Source organism: Chiloscyllium plagiosum, unplaced genomic scaffold (assembly GCF_037043375.1).
Source record: "Chiloscyllium plagiosum isolate Xiang-an unplaced genomic scaffold, Cpla_swu_hap1 HiC_scaffold_38, whole genome shotgun sequence".
NCBI lineage: Eukaryota > Metazoa > Chordata > Chondrichthyes > Orectolobiformes > Hemiscylliidae > Chiloscyllium > Chiloscyllium plagiosum.
In genome coordinates this window covers 31,404,986-31,422,077 of record NW_028270176.1, presented here as the reverse complement: position 1 = coordinate 31,422,077, position 17,092 = coordinate 31,404,986, and the positions used below count along the sequence as shown (strand labels likewise).

At 42.0% G+C, this 17,092-nt stretch overlaps 1 protein-coding gene across 1 annotated transcript; it reads right to left on the bottom strand.

The window, feature by feature from the left end:
• Positions 1–10,159: 10,159 nt before the first annotated feature.
• LOC122545400 (putative G protein-coupled receptor 139) lies at positions 10,160–10,993 on the bottom strand. The gene has a single exon (XM_043684432.2). The coding sequence runs from the start codon at positions 10,991–10,993 to the stop codon at positions 10,160–10,162; it is 834 nt and encodes a 277-aa protein (XP_043540367.2).
• Positions 10,994–17,092: the final 6,099 nt, after the last annotated feature.

The following is a 17,092-nucleotide window of genomic DNA, read 5'->3' as shown; positions in this document are numbered from 1 at the left end:
GAAGGAACGAGTCAATAAGAAACTGAAAGCGGTATCAGAGGTGTGTGATTTCTCTTTGCATGAATCTCCAGTAATGGACAGTGTTGCAAGAAATGTTGAATATTTTGATTGTTAAGCTCATGAAAAAATGCCTTCTGTGTGATAGAGGTGTTTGCTATTTTTTCTGTCTTTCACCCAATAACCTGCTCTTGTCAACAAAGTCTATGATGCTTTGTGTGGCTGTGTCATATTGACAAACCACGAGATTAATGAACCCCAAAATTAATGATTCCAGAACCAGGGGTCACAGTCTAAAGGTATGGGGTAAACCATTTAGGGCTGAGACCAGGAGAAATGCCTTCAACCACAGCGTGGTGAGCCTTTGGAATTGTTTACCTTTGCAAACTGTTGAGGGCAAAACAATCAATGTTTTCAAGATGGAGTCAGATACAGTTCTGAAAGCTAAAGGGATCTAAGGGTATGAGGAGAAAGCAGGAACAGGGAAGTGAGTTGGATAATCAGCCATGATCATATCAAATGGGATTGACAATGAATTGATGGGATAAATGGAATACCCACGTCCCTATGTTTTATGTTTCAAGATGATCTATCAATTCAGTTTTCATTCTGGGATTGGCCTTGTTCCATAGTACAATCAGCTTGGACATTATCACGTTGTTGATTCATTCTTGTTTTAACTGATACCCACTGACAGTTGTGTGTAGGGTGAGGAATCTCATTGCTGTGTGCAATGTTTCATTCCTTGTCACATATGAACTACCACATTTGGCCATTCTGGGATGCGTGGTGGTTCCTCACTTGCTCAGGTACAAAAGGTGGAAAAATAAAAGGAGGCGTCCATTCAGCCCTCTGAGCCCATTCTGTCACACCATAGCCGTTCTGTCCCTCTCCTTGTTTGACCATCATGGATCCACATGCCTTGGCAAAATCACCCAACCAAAACATCACCATCTGAGCTTCAACATGGGCGAGAACTGAACTGAATTCTGGGAGAAAAGCAAGGCTGGTTCTCCAAAGGGAGATTTCAGGGAAAGGTCAAATTTATTTCTGATGGAGGCACTCATTGTGTCTGTTGTACTGGGGACCTGTTCTGGAATGGGAGAATTTTGCTTTCACACTGACTGAATAAAATGAAACATTTGTGTCTCAAATGGTGACTTTGTACAGCAGAATCAAAACAAGGTCATTTCTCTTGGTTTTGAGTCTACAACTAAGTCTCTCAATGCATGTCAAGGGGAACAGTGCACCAAATTCACACAACTCTGGGCTTTAGTCACTACACCCACAGTGACACATCCAGTGACTGACATAGAGGCAAATTTCAAATAAGTTGCCCATTTCCTAAACCAAGCATCGCCAATGTAGCAAGTATCAGTTTAAAAAACAAATACACTTATTTGTTCATGTAAGTGCTTGGGGGTGGGAAAGGGGAGAGATTAGAATTTGTTCCATCTCTATTTTCAAACGGCCAGTGTAGAGGGAATGTACAATGTCACAGGAATTTGCTTATTGAGTCTGCTCAGTAACACTGGAAGTAACATGGACTGTGTCACAAGGGGTGTATCATACTGTGGATACAAGGAACTATTGACAATTCAGTTTCTGAACTTTTCCTGTAGATTCAGTGAATAGAGTCACCCATCATTCAAAGTCCAATAATTTTAGCAATTCGTTTTTTTGTCTTAAACTGCCGTCAGGTGTGGAGATCATCTTAAATTGTGAAATGGTTTTAGTCTGTCTAAATCTAATTGTAAGGCATTGGGAATTTGACTTTGAAATCTATAGCCGAGTGGTATTACATTGAAGATATTAATCAAGCAACTGCAAAGGCAGAACATTATATCTCTGCAGTATTTCATACACTGTACTCAGGGAGATAATTGTATTAAGGATAAGAATCTTCAGTGTGGTGAATGAATTAAAGAACTTGTACATTGGCCTCAGAACTGAGAGAGATGTTGAGACATCCTTTAGGTGTTTAAAGCTGGGACAATGCAAGTAAAGGGTGAATAACATTTCACTGCAAGATCATTTTCGCTGCAGGATCATTCTTTTGCTAGAGGGAAAGGATTCTTGAAAGGACCAGACGTGAAATAAGATTTTATCCCACGCAGCAATCCAGAATAAATTGCATTTCTTCCTGAGTAGATGCTGGGTTTGATATAAAGGGGAACAATTTCTAACGGACTTTTGAATAAGTACAGGAAAAGATCAAAATCAAAGAACTGTAAGGAAAGATCAGAATAGTGAGACAATGAGACCAGTTAAATATTTCTTTCCTGAATCAGCGTTATGATTGGATTGGGATCCTTCTGTGCTCTATCACTCTGTCGATCTCTGATGGGCATGTCATTATATAAAACTCAATCATGGAAGGAGCCTTGCGTAAGTTACAGCTTTGGATGAGAGAATAAGAGAGAACCACTCACCCTTGAAAGGAGGGGTTAGTTTTTAGAACATGGAACAGTAAAGCACGTGAACAGGCCCTTCGGCCAATCATGTCTGTGCCAAAAATATTAGTGCACATTCTGAATATATTTTGCAAGCATGTTGCAATGATGAGGGATATATTTATGGGTGAGAAATATGATTACAGTTCAAGTAATTGTAAATGTATAGCACATGGGAAATCCTTATTCAGCAACACCTATAAAGGACAGTAATCATAATTCTCACCCATAAATGTACCCCTTATCATTGAAACATGCTCGCAAAATATATTCAGAATGTGCAATAATATTTTATTCATTAGTGTTATGTTAGTGTCACTGACTGGGCTAGCACTTATTGTGCAGAGTCCAGTTATAAGTCAGCTATGGGTCTGGAGTCATGTGCAGGCCTGACGGGGTAAGGATGGCAGTTTCCTTTCCAAAATAAACCGGGTGGTGGTTTTCCTTTAGGCAATCATTACAGAGTCATTATTAAACCCTTAAATGCTGACTGCTTTAGACTGAAGAATCCACAGTTGGATTTGAACCAACATCCTCAGAAGATTAGTACAGTGTCTGGCTTAATAGCTTTGCACGATATCACAAGGCCATCAGCTCGCCTACAATTAAGGGTTTGATGGTGTGGTCTCGGTAGTGTTGGCATCTTCGCCTTTCTGCTCTGATTTTCCCCATTTTTGACTTGGAACTGTGAGTTGAAATTGAGAATTGTAATGTCACCTTTGAGCAACAGTGTATTCCCTTTTAAATAAAGAGAATATTAGACTGCAGCTTGCTTTAGGAACTGGCCTGGAGAGATAATGCCCATTAACCAATGCTTTAAGGACATTGTAGATGATTCAGCACCGAGATAGTGTTACGCTTGCGGAAGATGGCTGGATGTTGATCAAGGGAGGACCAGTGCTGGCCAACTACCCACAGACCATGTTGAAAAGGAAAAGGAAAGTAAACATTGAATTGTGTGAGACTACAATGGCTGTAAGATGTGTATATTCTCCTGTATCCTTTTGTGAGAGAGATTGAGACAGAGGTGACAAATGGTCTGTTCCAAGCTAATAAAATGAACAGCTTGTGAGGCCTTGGCTTTTTTAAAAATTTGGAACAATCGAAGCAGCATGAAGGGACGAGCTCAAGCTCCAACAGAAACAGGATTTTACTTTAACGTTCAGTCATTACTGAGTCGAGAAGTTGGATTTGGAAGCTGTTATTTCTCGTTTTCTTACACCTGAAGGTTTGCCTCCTCTTCCTGCTGCTGGAATTGAATGTGAGACAATCTATTTTACTGAATTTTCCTTTGCCTTGGGTGTGTTTTTGATGTGTCACTATATTGGAACAGTTACTGTTTAAAATAAGCTGTTATTATGTTAAGGTTTCCAGTGGAGTTAACTTTTACAAATTCTCTTTGTTTGGTTGTTTTTATTTTAACCGTAGCATAAGAATAGAGTGTATTTTGCTTCAAGCCTGGTCATTTGAACAATCAAATTGCAGCTGGAACACAAAACCTTATTCTTACTTTAAAAATTGGAAAGGTTAGAGCAGATGTAGGTTTGCTCACTGAGCTGGAAGGTTCGTTTTCAGACATTTCATCATCATACTAGGTAACATCATCAGTGAGATGAAGCACTGGTGGCATGGTCCACTTTCTATTTATGTGTTTAGGTTTCCTTGGGTAAGTGACATCATCTCCCGTGGTGATGTCATTTCCCGTTGTGATGTCATTTCCTGTTTTTTTCTCGGGGTGGTAAATGGGATCCAAGTCAATGTGTTTGTTGGTAGAGTCTACTGTATAACTCTATAGAGCTCAGCAAGCAAACCTACATCCAGAACCTCAACCTGAGCTACAAATCTTCTCAAAACTCACTAAAAACTCGAGTCTATGCTACCTTCTTTTGAGAGAGGCTGGTGTAGTCCGTAACAATTGACCCTGATAGGGTTGCAAGAATGAGACAGATCTTACTTTTCCTTTGAAAGCTTCTGGATGGTGCTGCTTTTGTTTTGCTCTCTCACCTCAGTTATAGAATTGTTGACAATTCTGAGAAAATAATGTAAGAAATGAGTAACAATCTCCAGAAGCTTGAAAAAGCTTCTTGTGAGGGCCAGTGACTTCAGAATTCTCACACAATACACAGTCCAAGTGCTTGAGATGAAACCCATCAACCAAAGATGTTCAGGTATTCATTGTTAAACTGGTTATCAAACTGGAGAATTACAGATCGCTTCTTTATAAATTAATTCCTTCATGGTTAGCACTGCTGCCTCACAGCACCAAGGAACCCAGGTTCAATTCCCATCTCGGGCAATTGTCTGTGTGGAGATTGCACATTCTCCCAGTGTCTGCGTGAGTTTCCTTTGGGTGCTCCTGTTTCCTCCCACAGTCCAAAGATGTGCAGGTCAGGTGAATTGGCCATGCTAAATTGCCCATAGTTTTAGAAACATTAGTCAAGGGTAAATGTAGTTGAATAGGTCTAGGTGGGTTGCTCTTTGGAGGGTCGGTGTGGACTTGTTGGGCCGAAGGGCCTGTTTTCATACTGTAGGAAATCCAATCTGAAAAAAAATTGTCAGTCCTTCAATATGTGAGTGGACGTATATGATAAAGAATGATTGGATTTAAATTGTAGATATTGTTTATCGTGCCTTGCTGATTATCTGTGTTCCACTATGAATAATTCATTGTTTTTTGTTATAAACTTAAAGCTTGAGATGTAATGTTATAACCTCTGGTGAAGAACAGTTGAGCAAATATGTTGGACATTGAATGTTTTCATTTTGTTGTGTTGTGAATCCAGTGAGAGGGAGGCAGTTTTGCATTGGCTGGTTCTTCCTCTGCGAGAACAATAGAATCGATCAGACATTTTAAGATGAATTGGACTATTATGTTGAAAGGGAGATTGTACAGGTACACTAACATGGACAGAGAATGGCACAACACCCTTGGAAAGGAACACATTAGTGGACTTCATAGAGTTTGAAGACAATCAGCAGTTGTTACATGCTAACCAATAAACAAGTCTTTATTCCAGCTTTTAGCAATTTTAAATTTCACCTTTTGTGATGGCAGGATTTGAATGAATACCACTAGATGTGTTAACCAGGTGCTTTAGCTTGCTAAATCAGTGACAGCAACACTGTGGCACCATCTTTGTCAGTTGTGTGGATAATGACCGTGTCAATCATAGCTCATGATGCACTATATCCACAAACTTCTCAATTCATCTTCCAGTCGTTTGGGTGACAATTATGATTCTCTGCTGGGGCAAGTGTGGCATCACCAACGGTGTTTCCCTCTATTAAATCTCCATGGCAACAGGATATTTACTGGTCATTTTGTTTGGTGTCATAATCAATGCACTTGATCACAGATATTACCCACTCTCATTCCTGTTCGACACAGCAGTGTGCAGTGTAAATGCTGTGTTGGCCTGTGTTGCTATTGACTGTTCTGTCTGGTTGACCATCGCTTTCACCTTTGACCACTTTGTGGCCATTTGTTGTCGCAGTCTGAAAGCCAGACATTACTCTGAGAAAACAGCAGCAGCCGTGGTAAGCACTGTTTGTCTGGTGAGCATTCTGAGGAACATCCCATTTTACTTTAAGTATCAACCATATGGTCCATGGGGTGGGGTGCCCTGGGGTTGTGGCATCAGACCAGAGTTCTACATCTTGCCAGGATGGTTGGCTTTTATCTGGCTGCTGAACCCATTGATCCCCTACCTCCTGATCCTGCTGTTCAATGCTCTGACCGTCAGGCACATTATGTTGGCAAACGGGGCACGCAGGGGTCTCCGAGCTCCCAGTAACAGGGACCAGAGGGGAGATGCAGAGATGGTCAACAGGCGGAAATCCATCATCCTGCTCTTTGTTGTCTCGGGCAGTTTTATATTGTTGTGGATGACCAAGGTCAGTGTTTTCTTACTGATGAAGATTACCAACAACCATTTTTACCCCAGTTATGACCATCCTGTTATGATCGCTGACATATCTGGGACTGTGCTCTTCTACCTGAGCTCCTGTACTAACACTGCCCTTTATGCCCTGACCCAGAGTAAATTCAGAGAGGAGCTGAAGAGGGCTCTGAAATATGCCTTCACTCTCTTCAGTGAACAGCACAGATTACATGGACAGATGAAAGCAGAGGGTGAACTAATGTCAGAACAGTGCAGGTCAGGGTTATTGGAGCAATCACTGGGGTTCCAGCATGTTGTCTGACCAGTATGGACAGTGACTCCATATCATCGACCTCTCTGCATTAAGCACTGTTTCATCGGGGATCCAGGGGGTTCTTGGAAATATGCTCCCAAAGGCAGTTCTGGATGGATGGATGGATGGATGGATGGATGGACGGACGGACGGACAGACGGATGGACGGATGGACGGATGGACGGATGGACGGATGGACGGATGGACGGATGGGCGGATGGGCGGATGGGTGGATGGGCGGATGGGCGGATGGGCGGATGGACGGATGGGCGGATGGACGGATGGACGGATGGACGGATGGACGGACGGATATTGATCCTGCTGTGCGCACTTCCTTTGCAGTGTACGGTGGCTTCCTCACTCTGTCTAAGCACCCTATGATCCGTTCGTCCTTGCTTATTACGATTTGCCTCTATCGTTCGCAAACACAGCTTTTCACTGTATGCAAGGACACATGCCTATAATTAATCATATGAAATCAAATCAAAGATTGACGGATGGAATTGATCTCTGTTTTAGTTCAGGGAGCAGCCCCTGAAATCTGCCCAGACAGTCAGAGAGATTATGGCAGAATATGATCCATGCCCTAAATGACCCAGACAATCTAACTCCCTCCATCACCAGAGAATCATTGCTAATCTCATTGTGTGAATGTTCAACTGAATTACATCTCAAGTTGTTTCTTGTGCCTAAAGAAATCCCAAGCATGCAAAGGAAACATTGTCTCCTTTTATTCACCATTTATGGTTTATTGGACATGATGACAAATAGGAACACCAGAAGAGGAGAAAAGGTCGTGAGGTATAGCATTTAGTTTACGAAGTGTGTAATGTTAAAAGGCATGCAAATATTTGGTAAAGGTTTCTGGAGCAAATACAGCTTCATAAGAGGCTTGATAGGGTCAATGCGGAGAGGGTGTTTCCCCTCATGGGAGAGTCGAGGAGCAGAGGACACAGTCTCAGAATAAAGGGGGCAACAATTTCAGACTGAGATGGGGAGGAATTTCTTCTCTCAGAGAGTTGTGAGTTTTAAAACTCCATGCTAAAGAGAGCTGTGAGGGCAGAGCACTTGTCTACATTTAAGGCTGAGATTGATTGATTCTTGATCAATCGGGGAATCCCTGGTTCTGGGGACAACAGGGATGTGAGGGATGCCAGATTAGCCATGATCCTGTTGACAGGTAGACCAGCATCGAGGGGTTGAATGGCATCCTCCTGTTCCTATTTTTTCAGCTCTTTTGAGAACGTTTTGGTATCACACTATCATGAATCACATGAAGATTCTGCCAACAACATTGGAAAATAAAGATACAACACATGTAAAATGCAATTTATTCAGATTCATCAATTGTGTACATGCCTCTGAACATTCCTTAAAACATGCACAGTCAAGTTTCAATGTGTCTCAAATGGAAGCAGAGGTGATTGTGACTTTGTAACAAAAGGCCATTTCTCCATGACTGAGACACATTTTGCCCATATTTCTATTCCATTATCATCTGGTTTGCACTGTGGATGTGACGTTGTAGAGCTTTTCAAATGGTTGATCTCACAAGGGTCATTGCAGAGCAGGGGTCGGGGCAAAACGGGCAGGGTTAACGTTAGGGTTAGGGTTAGTGGATGGGTTTGGGTATCGGTTCGGGTTAGGGTTAGGGTTAGGTTTAAGGTTAGGGGTAAGTTTAGGGTTAGGGTTAAGGTTAGGGTTAGTGGTTGGGTTTGGGTTTGGGTTCGGGTTAGGGTTAGGTTTAGGTTTAGGGGTAAGTTTAGGGTTAGGGTTAAGGTTAGGGTTAGTGGTTGGGTTTGGGTTTAGGTTTGGGTTAGGGTTAGGATTAGGGTTAGCTTTGGGGTTAGGGGTCGGGTTAGGGTTCGTGGTTGGGTTTGGGTTAGGGTTAAGGTTAGGGTTGGGTTTGGTTTTGGGTTGGGGTTAGGGTTAGGTTTAGGTTTAGGTTTAGGTTTAGGGTTAGTTGACCAGCACTAGTCCTCCCTTAAATAATCATTTCAACATCCAAGGAGCTGCCAGTCCCCGAACATAACAACATCTTAAGGCAGCAAGGTGGCTCAGTGGTTAGCTATGCTGCCTCACAGCATCTGGTTTCGAATCACGCCTAGAAATCACGCCTGTCTGTGTGGCGTTTGTACATTCTCCCTGTGTCTGCTTGGGTTTGCTCCGGTTTCCTCCCACAATCCAAAGATGTGCAGGTTAGATGAATTGGCCTTGCTAAATTGCCCACAGTGTTAGGTGCGTTAGTCAGGGGTAAATATAGGGTAGGGGTCTTGGTGGGTTTCTCTTCAGAGGTGCGGTGTGGACTTGTTGGGCTGAAGGGCCTGTTTCCACACTGGAGAGAATCTAATTTGATCTTGCTGCCGATTTGTCTACAGTGTCCTGCGAGCAGTATTAATCTGTTTTATCTTTCTAGGCCATTTTCTAACATTAAGCAGCAGTATGTTGTACTAATTTTTTTTAAAAAGGAAACTCATTGCTGCACAAGTTCAAATTTTCAATTCTCAGCTTCAACTCAAATTTCTGAAACAAAAATACGAAAAGTCAATGCACAATTGGGGTGGCATGGTGGCTCAGTGGTTAGCATTGCTGCCTCACAGCACCAGGGATCTGAGTTTGATTTCCACCTCGGGTGACTGTCTGTGTGGAGTTTGCACGTTCTCCCTGTGTCTGCGTGGGTTTCCTCTGATTTCCTCCCGCAATCCAAAGATGTGCAGGTTGTGGTGGATTGGCCATGCTAATTTGCCCATCATGTTAGGTGCAACATAGTCAGGGATCAACATAGGTCTGGGTGGGTTACTTTTCAGAGGGTTGGTGTGGACTTGTTGGACCAAAAGGCCTGTTTCTTTACTGTCGGGAATCTAATTTAATCTAATAGTGAGGTGCAACCTGACTGACAGTACATTATCAAGGACCTCATTGCAGCCGAGTGATAGTGTCCTGGTAATAAAATGAAAAATTCCAATTTGTTTTTCAAAATGTATCTGCAGCAGAATATAAAAATTCAACAAGGCAACATAATTAATATCTCACATTGAAGCCCAATCATCATAGATCATATTCACCCCATCACACACCATTCACAGACATCAATTGTACAAATCTATTGCTCCTAATTCATGCAGAGTGGGTCAGACTCATCAGAAATGCCAACAGCACCACACATAGAGGGATGTAAGGCTATGTGTGGTGCCACGTCTTTGATATTTGAATCAGGTTTTGTATTAGCTATTTCAGAGTTTAGCAGCGGACTGATGGGGTTGTGTGTGTAAGGGAGGGTTGAATATTTTTATATTCACCAGCACTCAGAAACTCTAATAGGGAACATTCATGAGCAACAGAGTTTAGAAATGCTTCCAGAATTGGACAATGTTGCATTCAGTAATGAGAGAAATATTCCCACCCTAAACTCAATACATGAGAGCTACATTCACGGAAGATTAAATGCTTTGAGACCAGGAAATGTCCAAGGAGGGATATGTATCACTGGGAATCTGCAGATCCACCTGTGTTTGTTACTGAAATGCAGGGAGTGATTCACGGATGAGAGTGAAGGGGTATTTCAGAGCCCTCTTCAGCTCCTCTCTGAATTTACTCTGGGTCAGGGCATAAAGGGCAGTGTTTGTACAGGAGCTCAGGTAGAAGAGCATTGTTCCAGATATGTCAGCGATCATAACAGGATGGTCATAACTGGGGTAAAAATGGTTGTTAGTAATCTTCATCAGTAAGAAAACACTGACCTTTGGCATCCACAACAATATAAAACTGCCCGAGACAACAAACAGCAGGATGATGGATTTCCTCCTGTTGACCATCTCTGCATCTCCTCTCTGGTCCCTGTTACTGGGAGCTCGGAGACCCCTGCGTGCCCGATTTGCCAAGACAATGTGCCTGACGGTCAGAGCATTGAACAGCAGGATCAGGAGGTAGGGGATCAATGGGTTCAGCAACTGGTGGAACCAGAAAAATGCCACCCATCCTGGCAAGGTGAAGAACTCTGGTCTGGTATTGCATCCCCAGGGCACACCATCCAATGTGTCATGTGGTTGGTACTTAAAGTAAAACGGGATGTTCCTGAAAATGTTCACCAGGCAAACAGTGCTTACCACGGCTGCTGCTGTTCTGGCAGAGGAATATCTGGCTTTCAGATTGTGGCAACAAATGACCACAAAGCGGTCAAAGGTGAAAGTGATGGTCAACCAGACAGAGCAGTCGATAGCAGCATAGGCCAACACAGCATTAACACTGCACACGGCTGGCTGGAACAGGAATGAGAGGGGGAAATATGTGGAAGCAAGTGCGTTGAGTACAATACCAAACAAAATGACCAGTAGATCGGCTGTTGCCATGGAGATTAAGTATAGGGAAGCACCTTTGGTGATGCCGCACTTTCCCCGGAGGAGAATCATAATTGTCACCAAATCAGCTGCAAGATAAATTAAGAAGATTGTAGATATTGTGGATCATGATCAATGATTGACAGAGTGAACATTCATGTCCGTGACAATTTTGGTGGCATAGTAGTAACCTCACCAGAGTAGCAACACAACATACATGGCTAATGATGTTTTTTTAAATGTTTGATTCAAATCCCATCATTACAAACAGTGAATTCTGAAATTGCTACTGTTTGGAAGGAAGATTGTAATGGCTGGGATGTAACAACTGCTGACTGTCTTAAAAACCCTTGAGGTTCACCAACATGTGGCTTTCCAAGGGCATTGTGCCATTCTCTGCCCTCTCTCAGGGGCCCTGTCCTTTATTCCTTTCAATATAACAGTGTTATTCAGTGTAAAATACACCATTAACCCCATTGTTGTGACAAAGGGACAGCCTGCCAGATCAATGCTGCCCCTCTATCATTGGATTTGTAACCCAGTAAAATTAAATCTTTGAATGTTCTTCAATTTTGCTCAGGTGTTCTTAACCAGACCTTACTAGCCATATAGGTAGGACATCAAGCTTATACTTCAAGAAGAAAAAAATATTTTGCATAATGTAACTTTCACAGATCTCTCAGGCATTATAATTAATGTCTACAAATTAATCCCAACCTTTGGTAGACAGTACTGTCACTAACATCATTGCAGGTTCAATAATGTCCTTATGGTAATACAGTAAAAAAATGCACAATTATTATTCATATTGTCACTCTAATAGAACACATTTATTCAACAAGGCAATATAATCCCTAGCTACAATTTAAGCTCCACCATCCCTGATCATACACACCCATTGATGCACGCAAACAGAGATGGGATAAATGTTCTCGAGACTCAGGTTCAAATCCAGCCCTGGATTTTCAATTTAAAAAGAGTCAGCATTTAAGAATTTAATGATAACTATGAAATAATTGTCAACAGTAAAAATAAATCTTGGTTATGCATGTATTGTTTTGAAAGAAAACAAACGTCCTTACCTTCTCTGGTCCACATATGACTCCAGACCTGCAGCTATGGAACTGGCTATGAACTGGTAACTGCACAATAAATACTGGCCCAGTCAGTGCTGCTAACATCGAATTCATGAATTGGAAACTAGCTCATCATTTAGGCCAGTCAATAGCAGGAGTTACTGGATAGGATCTTCTTCCATTTTTCAGTTATCTATCACTTAAACTGCACCAATATTTCTCATCCATAATCGCATCTCTCATCTACACAATATGTTTCCGTAGTATTCAGAATATTCAACTATTGTTTGGCACAGACATGATGGGCTGAAGGGCCTGTTTCTGTGCTATACTGCTCCATGTTTGAAAACTTACCCCTGAGTGAGTGATTCTCTCTTATTCTCTCATCCAAAGCTGTATCTTACACAAGGCTCCTTCAATGATTGTGTTTTATATGATGGCATACCCATCAGAGATTGACAGAATTATAGAGCACAGAAGGATCCCAATCCACTCATACTGCTGACTCAGGAAAGAAATATTCAATCGGACTCACAGTCTCACTATGCCAATCCTTCCTTACAATTTTTGTTTTTGATTTTGACCTTTTCCTGTACCTATTCAAAACTTCCTTAGGAATTGTTCCCCTTAAGAGCACCTCAGCAGCATTGATGCAGAAAGGGAATTCAAATTATCCCGGCTTGCTGTGTGGAATCTAATTCCACCTCTGGCTCTTTCAAGAACCCGTTCCTCTGGCAAAAGAATGGTCCTGTCATGGAAACACATCTCGCCTTTTATTGAGCACCATCATAACTTAAATCATCTCCAATACATTCCCACCATCTCTCGCAGCTGTCATGTCAATGCACAACTTCTTTCACCTACTCACCCCACTGAAGATTCTCACCCTTCACACAATTATCTCTCTGAGTATAATGTATGAAACATTGCAAAGATATAATGTCCTTGCTCCCCACTTTTGGGATTAATACCACTAGGCTTTTGATTTTGCCTGAAACGTCGATTTTCCCGCTCCTCAGATGCTGCCTGACCTGCTGTGCTTTTCCAGTACCACTCTAATCTTGAATCTCTTGATTTCAAAGTCAACTTTCTAATGACTAACCATTAAAAATAGACAGAGTACCATAATTTAAGAAGGTAAGATGATCTCCTCACCTGGAAGACAGACGATTGCAAGGCCTTTTAAGAAAACAAACAGAATCTCTAAAATTATTGGTTGTTGCATGATGTGTGCCTCTATTCGTTGAGTCTACAGGTCAAGTTCAGAAACTGAATTGTAAATGGTTCTTTATGTACACAGTATGATAAACCCCCTGTGACATAGTCCATGTTATTCCAGTGTACTGAGCAGGCTCATTAAGCAAATTCCTGTGACATTGCACATTCCCTCTACGCTGGCCGTTTGAAAATAGAAATGGAACAAATTATAATCTCTCCCCTTTCATGAACAAATAAGTGCATTTGTTTTTCACTGCTGCTTTGGAAATGCTTGGTTTAGGAAATGGGTTATTCGAATTTCGCTTCTTATGTCAGTCACTGGACGGGTTACTGTGGGTGTAGTGACTGAAGCCCAGAGTTGTGTGAATTTGGTACACTCTTCCCCTTGACATTGTGGGCAGCGACTAAATTCTAGGCACTAAACCCAGAGAAATATTGTATCAGATCCCACTGTAGAAAGTTACCATTTCAGATACAACAATCTCATTTACTCAAGAAATATGAGAGTAAGATCCGCTCACTCCAGAACAGGTCTCCAGTCCAACAGACACAATTAATGGCTCCATCTAAAATAAAGTTGACTTTTCCTCGAAATCTCCCTTTAGAAAACCAGCCTTCCTTTTCTCCCAGAGTTCCGTTCAGTTCTCGCCCATGTTGAAGCTCAGATGGTGATGTTTTGGTTGAGTGAGTGCGGCGAGGCATGTAAAGCCATGATGTTCGAACAAGGTGAGGGACGGAACGGCTATGGTGTGACAGAATGGGCTCAGAGGGCTGAATGGACTTCTCCTTTGATGCTTTTCACCTTTTATACCTGAGCAAGTGAGGAACCGCCTCACATCACAGATTGGCCAACTGTGGTAAAATGTAAGTGACAAGGAATGAAACACTGCACACAGCAATGAGATTCCTCACCCTACACACAACAGTCAGTGGGTATCAGTTAAAACAAGAATGAATCAACAACGTGATAATGTCCAAGCTGATTGTGCTATGGAACAAGGCCAATCCCAGAATGAAAACTGAATTGATAGATCATCTTGAAACATAAAACATAGGGGCGTGGGTAGTACATTCATCCCTTCAATTCATTGTCAATCCCATTTGATATGATCATGGCTGATTATCCAACTTGCTCCCCTGTTCCTGCTTTCTCCACATACCCTTAGATCCATTTAGCGCTAAGAACTATACCTGACTCCATCTTGAAAACATTCAATCTTTTGCCCTCTACAGTTTGCTTTAATAAAGAATTCCAGAAGCTTACCACACTGTGGTCGAAGACACTTCTCCTGGTCTCAGCCCTAAATAGTTTACCCCGTGCCTTTAGACTGTGACCTCATTTTTGGAATAATTAATTTTTGGCGTTCATTAATCTCGCGGTTTATCACTGCGACGTAGCAACACACGGCATCATAGGCTTTATCGACAATAGAAATTTATTGGAAAACAGAGAAAAAAAACACATGTTTAGCACAGAAGGCAGGTTTTCATGAGCTTAAAATTAAATATATTCAACAATATTTGCAAAACTGTCCATGACTGGAGACTCATGCAAAGAGAAATCACACACCACTGATACCTCTTTCAGTTTATCATTGACTAGCTCCTGCTGGAGTCTTTCCCATGTCTATGGAGACGGCTTCACGATTGTTTTTGGGACCAGGTGGAATGATATTTTCACACAGCTGTTCGGTTCTGAAGTTTCTCACGTCTAATGACTGGCGTTTTTTTCATCCAGTTTCTCAGGAATCTCCACAAACAGTTTCAGGAACTGAAGGTGAAACAGCTGGGAGAGTGTTTGAAAATTTGGAAGGGGTTACCGAGAAAGGGAGGGGTACAAGTGCTGTAGGAGGTCACAGAGATAGGGAGGGGGTATAGGGGCTAGAGGAGGTTGCAGAGATAGGGAGAGGATGTAAGGGCTGGATAAAGTTATAGAGATAGGGAGAGGGTATAGAAGCTGGAGGAGTTTACAGTGATAGAATGCGATGTTGGAGTTGATAAAGATTTTAGAGAGAGTTGGGAGTGTTGGGAAAGGAAGAATTGACAGAGTTAGAGAGGGGTGTAGGGGCTGTATGAGATGACAGATTTAGAGAGGGTTGTGGGGACTGGAAGAGGTAACAGAGGTGGGGGATGTTGGGGTTGGAGGAGGTTACAGAGACGGAGAGGTGTAGGAGCTGGAGGGGTTACAGAGATAGGGAGGATGTGTAGGGGCTGGAGATAGGGAGGGTTTTAGGGGCGCACGGAGATTTCAGAGACAGGGAGAAGTTCACGTATGCTTCCTCTGCTATCCAACTCAGTCCCCTGTTCCAGGTTTCTCCTTAAACCCTGTGAGCCATTAGCCCTAACAGGAACATTGAATATTGGAGCTTGAGGAGAGTGGTGTGGATCACCTTGTGTCAGTTTGCAATCCCATGGTGCATTTCATTGTCCATTGAGGCTGGGAAAAGTCACATGATATTGAAATACTGTTAAAATTTGGAGACAGACAATTGGATTACATCATCTTCCCTCCCTCTGTATTCACAATGCAGTAAAATTAAATCATTCAAAGACACAATGCTTCCTAACCAGCCTTTTAAATAGCCATTTCAGACTCTGCGAATAACTAATTCCAGACACTGGTTTGTATGGCAAACAAAGGTTTAGCAATTTATTAACAAAGGGGCAATGTTAACAGTAAATATAAACAGCAAAGTAATCCAATTGGTCTACATTTTAAACCCCAATAGCTTTGTTTTCAGTCTCATTCACACAGTAGACAGACAAATTAACACAGTTCAGGGATACATTAAAGAATGTGAGAAAACTGGCCAGATTATTTCTGTGGTTCACAGGATGGTTCATGGGCCCGGATGATTGTTTCTTGCTTGACTTTTTGAAGATGTGGATCAGACTCTCCTTTACAGTTCACTCAGATAAAGACAGTCATATTTATAACTTTGTTTTCTGTTCTCTGAGTTCAAAAGAGCTGATTAAGGAAGTTAGGCAGGAAGATTTCAAATCTTTGCCCAACAGCGCCAATAGCCAGATTAACAGAAACACAGTCCAAACCCAACCCAACGTGTGACCACGCCCTGACAGACTGACTGTCTCCTCCATGATATCCCAGTTACCATTCAACACCTGCACTCTGCTTGAGATAAGGTCTTTTCCAGACTTGCTGGAACCAATTCCTGGAGAGTGACCTCATCAATAACCAACTTCTGTTATCTGTTTCACAAAGATGGCAGTTAGGGGCTCTCCCTTCATTGTACAAGATAATGTGAAAGTAGATGAATTGTCTAGAATGTGAAACCAATTAATTAAGTTAACAACTTAAAGGAAGGTGATAAAAGACTATAAAGACAACAGGGATGATTCAGTGCCAATGGAGGGAGGTTTTGCTTTCTGTTGTCTGTGTGTCAGACACTTGGTGAAGCAATACATCTTGGGAAATGTGCTTCATCTCACTTTAGGGGGGAGGCATGTAAAGACACTTTTACTTTTATTATTGTCTGTGGACCAAAAATGGGGCAAAACGTTGCTCTATAAACAAGAAAACTGTAGTAAATTCTACTCAGTGTTAAAATGATTAGTGGAGCATATTGACAGTTTTATATACATTGTTGTCTTTTGGGGCAGCAAGAGAGTGTCTCAAAAACCTTTTGTGTGTGTGAGAGAGTCTGTGTGTTTCTGTGTGCGTGTGTGTGAGAGAGACTGAGCATGTGCGTGTCTGTGTGTGTGTGTGTGTGTGTGCATCTGTCTGCGTAAGACAGACAGAAAGTGTGTGCGTGCACGAATCTGTGTACGTTTGTGTTGTGTGTGAGGGAGTGGGTAT